The 6,234-nt window shown below is 44.8% G+C and overlaps 1 protein-coding gene across 1 annotated transcript in view; it reads left to right on the top strand.

Moving 5' to 3' along the window:
• The window catches only part of Ccdc38 (coiled-coil domain containing 38), a 46,277-nt gene that overhangs the window by 33,103 nt on the left and 6,940 nt on the right, over positions 1-6,234 (top strand). The window contains exons 12-13 of the mRNA XM_005358157.3: positions 1,455-1,606; positions 3,569-3,704. Of these exons, the coding sequence (XP_005358214.1) occupies positions 1,455-1,606; positions 3,569-3,704 (288 nt within the window). The remainder of the gene's footprint in view (positions 1-1,454; positions 1,607-3,568; positions 3,705-6,234) is intronic.

The raw sequence follows: 6,234 nt of genomic DNA, 5'->3' as shown, positions 1-6,234 counted from the left end.
ACAGACATATAGATAAATGGAGAAATGGATGGAGGGATATATAGACAGACATATAGATAAATGGAGAAATGGATGGAGGGATATATAGACAGACAGGTAGATGGATGGATGAAGGGATAGATAGGTAATAGAGATGGATGGAGGGAGAGAGGAAGAAAGGGATGGAGAGAGTGGGCAGTACCTGAAGAACCACATCTGAGGTTCTCCTACAGCCCCCAACACACATGTGCACACACATGTTCATAACCACACAAATGTTCTGTAGAAGACAGAATTTCTCCTTTTTGAGACTGAACATTGTTCATTGTGTATATATGTACTGTATTTCCTTATTCGGCAATTTATGATTATTTTTATTGCTTTTGTGTCTTGGCTACTTTAAGTTATAACACATATTAATATACAAATCATCTTTGAAAATGCGTACTTAACGCGATGCTTATTCTACAAAGTCAGGGCATATCAAATATTTAGCACTGAGAAGAAACGAATCTCCATCGGTTTCCTATCTCCCTCCCATCTTTCCTTTCTCCCCTCTCCTGCCTTCCCCTCCTTCTGCTGTAGCCTTTCTCCTTTTACACCCCCCTCTTCCTGTCTAGCCCCCATCTCTCCCCACACCCCAAATCTCACCTCTTACAGTTTGCCATCTCTCCCGGGGAACCAGGTGTGGCTCCCTTACCTCCACTCCCTCTGCCTCCCTCATACTCAAAACAGTCACTCTAGGATGGATTCTGAGCATTTCCAAAGGCATCTGTGTGGTCCCCACTGCTGGGGAGGGTGGGGACTCCGCTGCAGACCATGTGACATCTGCAGGGATGGAACATCTTTGGGGAGGGGGCCTAGTGGAAGGAAGTTAGCTCTTTGGGAGCGCGTTCTTGAGAGGGAATTGGGACCCCTGGCTCTTCCTCTCTAGCTCTTGTCGACCATGTGACCCTGCCACAATGTACTACAACATCATACATCTACAGTAGTGCCCCTGTGTTGCAGGGAGGGCCGCTTGTTCTTCCCTGCCGTCCAGCTAGCTTAGACCCGAAATGATCACACAGAAACTGTATTAATGAAATCACTGCTTGTCCCATTAGCTCTAGCTTCTTATTGGCTAACTCTTATATTAATTTAACCCATTTCTATTCATCTGTGTACCGCCACGTGGCAGTGGCTCACTGGCAAAGTTTCGGCATGTCTGACTCTCCCTCTGACTCCGCCCTCTTCCTCCCATGTTATAGACCAAGCCAGTTTTCTTTATTCATTAGCCAATAAAAACAACACATAGAAGGACCTCCCACATCACCCCAGCAGGAATAAGTGGTTCCTCCTTAGAAGGTGATTTTTCTCAAGGAGTTTGCCACACGCTTGGAGAGTTGACGAGTATGACAGCTCCCTCCCTCCCTCCATTGTCTGGACAAGTCACATGGGTGTATCTGACACACTTCTCTTCACCCTTGGCTGATTAGATGCCGGAGATCTACTTCAAGGAGCCAGAAGAGTTGCTCCAGGTCCTCACCGAGCTGGAGGAACAGAATCTCACGTTGGTCCAGTATTCCCAGGATGTGGATGAGAATCTCGAAGATGTCAACAAAAGAGAGAGGTTTATACAGGATAAGATGTGAGTGCGTTTCTCCCATTTGACGGTTACTAACCAGAGGCCACACCCGACTCATTCGGGATGTCTCTGCTCATGGTTTAGGCTGGGGTTTTCATTGAAAATGATTTATGTGGGGCTGGAGAGATGGCTCAGAGTTTAAGAGCATTGCCTGCTCTTCCAAAGGTCCTGAGTTCAATTCCCAGCAACCATATGGTGGCTCACAACCATCTGTAATGAGATCTGGTGCCCTCTTCTGACCTTCAGGCATATACATAGACAGAACATTGTATACATAATAAATATTTAAAAAAAAGAAAATGATTTACTTGTTGGACACAAAGAAGGTAAAATTTACAAGTGTACAGAATAGACTGGTTTTTAATTTTCTTCCAGTTTCTCTCACTTGCTGAAGTATTGCTGGAAGAGCTGAAATGACACCCATTGCTGCCATTCTGTCCAGGACAGCTGTCAGCTGGCCACCTGGCTACCTAGATTGAGTGGAAATAACACAATTTCCTTGGGTGTGAAGCTCAGCAAAATGACTTTCTGTGACTTAGTACTACATCATGTTACGTGTCTAGCAGCAATACAGGCCTAATACAGAGGAGACTAGATATGAATCATGGAGTCCCCTCCCCTGAGATTACGGGTTTGAGAAAGAGTTTCATTCAGATTATAGAGTGTAAAACTTTATATCCATTTGTGTGCAAAATGTGTAGAATCGTTCGACACAGTTTTCTGCATCAAGAGATGGCAAATGTTTTAAGAAATGGATAACACTACATTTAACATCAGAACCAATTAATTTGCCCAGAAGGCAACCCCCCATCACCAAATAATCAAGGCTTCCCAGCACCCTTCATTGTGCCTCTGTGCCCAGTTCCATCCTTGGTGTATGTGGTGGTAGCCCAGAGAAGGTAAGCATGTTTGAGATGGAAAGGGGTCTATGACCAAATATTTCCCTGGAGGATTTTTTAAAAAGATTTATTTATTAATGTACATCTACATGAGTGCTCTATCTGCATGTACACCTTCATACCAGCAGAGGGCATCAGATCCCATTGTAGATAGTTGTGAGCCACCAGGGGTTGCCGGGGATTGAACTAAGGACCTCTGGAAGAAAAGCCAGTGTTCTTAATTGCTGAGCCATCTCCACAACCCATGCTGTAGAGGATTTTTACCAGAATCTCGAGGCAAACTAGTTAGGTATTCATTTTCCCTGAAGCTGAGGCTATTCTGATGTGTCAGTCAGATTTGGGGACACTCACAAGCTGGAGATGCACAGCTTATGGTCCTGACGGTACCTTCATTCTGCTGCTTTGTTTGGGGTATTGTGGGGAACCACAATAGCAGAGGAAGAAAAGAAAGTGTCTTCTGATGGAGTTAAAGTCTGCATTTAAGCGTGCATTTGCCTAGTTGTAACTGGAGTGTAGATGGAAAGATAGGACTAGGGGATAAAACAACTATCGAACAAGCACGAGGATTTGAGTTTGAGCCCCGAAAACCACATAAGGCCAGCTGCAGTAGTGCACGTCTGTAATCTCGGTGCCCCTAGGGCGAGATGGTAGGCAGAGACAAGCAAGAGACGCCCCAGCAGCCCAGGGGCCAGACAGCCTGGCATTTGCTTCTGTGAGCAACAAAAGAGGGCCATTGGGAGGCTTCAGTGGGTAAAGGTGCTGGCGGCCAAGCCCGAGTCCAATCCCTGGAATCTACATGGTAGCAGGAATCCACCATGTCCCGTAAGCTGTCTCTGACCCCCACATACACCAGGGCATTCATCCCTGACCCGACCACAACAAACCTTTTCCTAAAGGAAGAGGGCCTGTCTGAAAGAAGGTGAAAAGTGAGGATTAGCATCTGAGGCTGACCTCTTGTCCTCCATGGCGACACAGGCTAGGCTCATCCATTCGTGCACGGGCTGAAGAGGGCTGCATCCCTCAACCTTGAGTTACAGACAATGGTCCCCTCCTTCTTTTGCATCAGAAACACCAACATTGCGTTCCTGCTGGAGCACAAGAAGGTGCTCAAGACCAATTGTGAGCGAGAAGAGGAAAAGGCAGCGGAACTGGAGCTGAGGTCCAGGCTCTTCAGTTTCGGAGAATTCAATTCGGATACTCAGGTACATTTCTTGGCCTGTGGTAACTTTGTCTCCTGGTAGTAAGCTGGCCTCCCTGTGTGCTGAGCACTTGGCAGGGGCATTTAAAGCGATCCACAAACTGTTGACAGGAATTATTTTTGCCAATATGGAAGAATCAATTTACTAGCTAGGAACTATTGATACTGACTTTGGGGGTCATGTGAAGTGTTGCTCTCGTTATTTCAAACTGCATTTCTCTGCCCGTGTGTGTGTTTGTGTGACGTAGTTCACTGCCTTTGACCATTTTGGTGGCAATTAAAGTAGACAGTAGCACAGTGAACACACCATGAACCCACACATGTAACACTGAATGGAAAATCTGCCCAGCAGGGCCTAGGACATGTGTCAACTTCTTTGGGCCTAAATGGATTGGCTCATTTCCCAGCACCTGTGACATATGCTAATACCCTTATCTCTTGACAAGCTCATCTCTCCCAGCTGGATGCAAACCCCTCCACACAGGGACAATCCTGTTGATGAGCTCAGTGTCCCCATAGCGTCAATGCTCAATAAATGTTTGTTGAATGAATGACCAGGGTAGCTTTTGGGTCCACAAGAAACTCTGACTACCTCTGGTTTCTTGGAAAGACCTCTAGGGAACTAAGAATCCAAAGCTGCTACGTGGGGCTAACATTACATTTACGATCGCAAACTTTGACTTTTTAGACGGAGGTAGATTTGGGGAATGGGCTGCATTAGAAAACAGGCAACCATCCTTCCTTGCCTAGAGTTACTCAAGACAAGGGCTGTTTCTGGCTGCTAGGCTCCTGCATGTCCTAAGGTATGGCAGTATGATGTCTTAGCGGCTGGGGCAGGGACTGTGTTGATTGGAACAGTTCAGTTGCTTTTCTTTTTAATCAACCATTTTTTTTTTAAACTGTGGTACCATATACAGAAAATTTACCATCTAACCATTCTGAGTGGGCAATTCAATGGCATTAAGTACGTTCACGCAATGTAATTGTTACCACGGTCTATTTCCTGAACTTCTCCATCACTTAGGCATAAGCTTTTTAATATCTTAACCATTTTTGGATGTACGGTTTGGTGTCAAATATATTCACACTGTTCTGCAACCCATCTTAACAATGCCTTTGATCTTGTACAACCCATCTTAAGAATGCCTTTGGTCTGTACAACCCATCTTAAGAACGCCTTTGGTCTTGTACAACCCATCTGAAGAATGCTTTTGGTCTGTACAACCCATCTTAAGAATGCTTTTGGTCTTGTACAACCCATCTGAAGAATGCTTTTGGTCTGTACAACCCATCTTAAGAATGCTTTTGGTCTTGTACAACCCATCTTAAGAATGCTTTTGGTCTGTACAACCCATCTGAAGAATGCTTTTGGTCTTGTACAAGGTGCTTGCCCATTAAACATGCGCCCCCCCATCCCTTCACCGCCCACATCTTCTTGTCGTCTCTTGGTCTCTTGGAAGGTGACTCTTTCTGTATCCTGTGCAAGTGGATATGTACAATACGTGTCCTCTGTCTAGACCTTGTGTGACAGAGTACAATGTTCTCCAGATTCATCCACATCGTGGCAGGTATCAGAATTTTGCCCTTTTTAGGCTGAACAATATTCCATCTTATGAACCACATACTTTACTCATTCCTCTACTGATGGACACTTGGGTTGTTCCTGTCCTTCAACTCAATTCTGAAACCGACTACCCTGTAAGATAAAAGACAAATTATCTGTGACATTATTGGCATCCACAGCTCAACCAAACCCCTCTAATTTCAGAGCAGGGGACGATGGGGAAAAGGCATCTTCAATACTTTAAATATTGAGTCAATTAAGGGACGGGAGAATCTAGGGCCAGGGCTCAATATGCCCAGATGGTAAGACCACTGAGGACTGCTTTGAAAATTCCTGTTTAAGTCCTGCTTAAGATTAGCCACAAAATAAGAGTTTTAAGTATGACATTGGCAATTCATGGACAATTTGCAGGCACACTCTGGAGCATGGGGTTAGTAACTCATAGTTTTCCAAAAGTAGGAAGTGTGGGATATGGAAGAAGGGGGCTAAACTGAAAAATTAGAAGTGGTTTTTTTTTTTTTTTTGTTGTTGTTGTTGTTTTGATTTTGTTTTTGAGATTGGGTCTCATAATCTAAAGATGGCCTCAAATTATGCAGATGAAGATGGCCTTGAGTTTCTCCTCCCACCCTTCCTTGAGGCTGGGATTACAAACATTTGCTACCAAACCTAGTTTCATGCAGTCTTTTTTCATGTTTAGTGTTCTGGATGCATGTATGCCTGCAGGCCAGAAGAGGGCCTGCATGAGGCACCATGTGGTTGCTGGGAATTGAACTCTGGAAAAGCAGTCAGTGCTCTTAACCTCTGAGCCATCTCTCCAGCCCTTTCATGCAGTCTTTAGGTGCCTCTCACGCATGCTAGACAGGCACAGGACCAAAGCTACACCCCTAGACACACGAATGAGGCATTATAGTCTTAGACTTTTCGACTGTCCTCCAATCTTTCAAATCTTTTTTTTTTTTTTTTTTTTTTT

This window comes from Microtus ochrogaster, chromosome 24 (assembly GCF_000317375.1).
Source record: "Microtus ochrogaster isolate Prairie Vole_2 chromosome 24, MicOch1.0, whole genome shotgun sequence".
In the NCBI taxonomy this organism is placed as follows: domain Eukaryota; kingdom Metazoa; phylum Chordata; class Mammalia; order Rodentia; family Cricetidae; genus Microtus; species Microtus ochrogaster.
The sequence above is the reverse complement of the archived record's forward strand: the minus strand, read 5'-3'. Positions and strand labels throughout refer to the sequence as shown.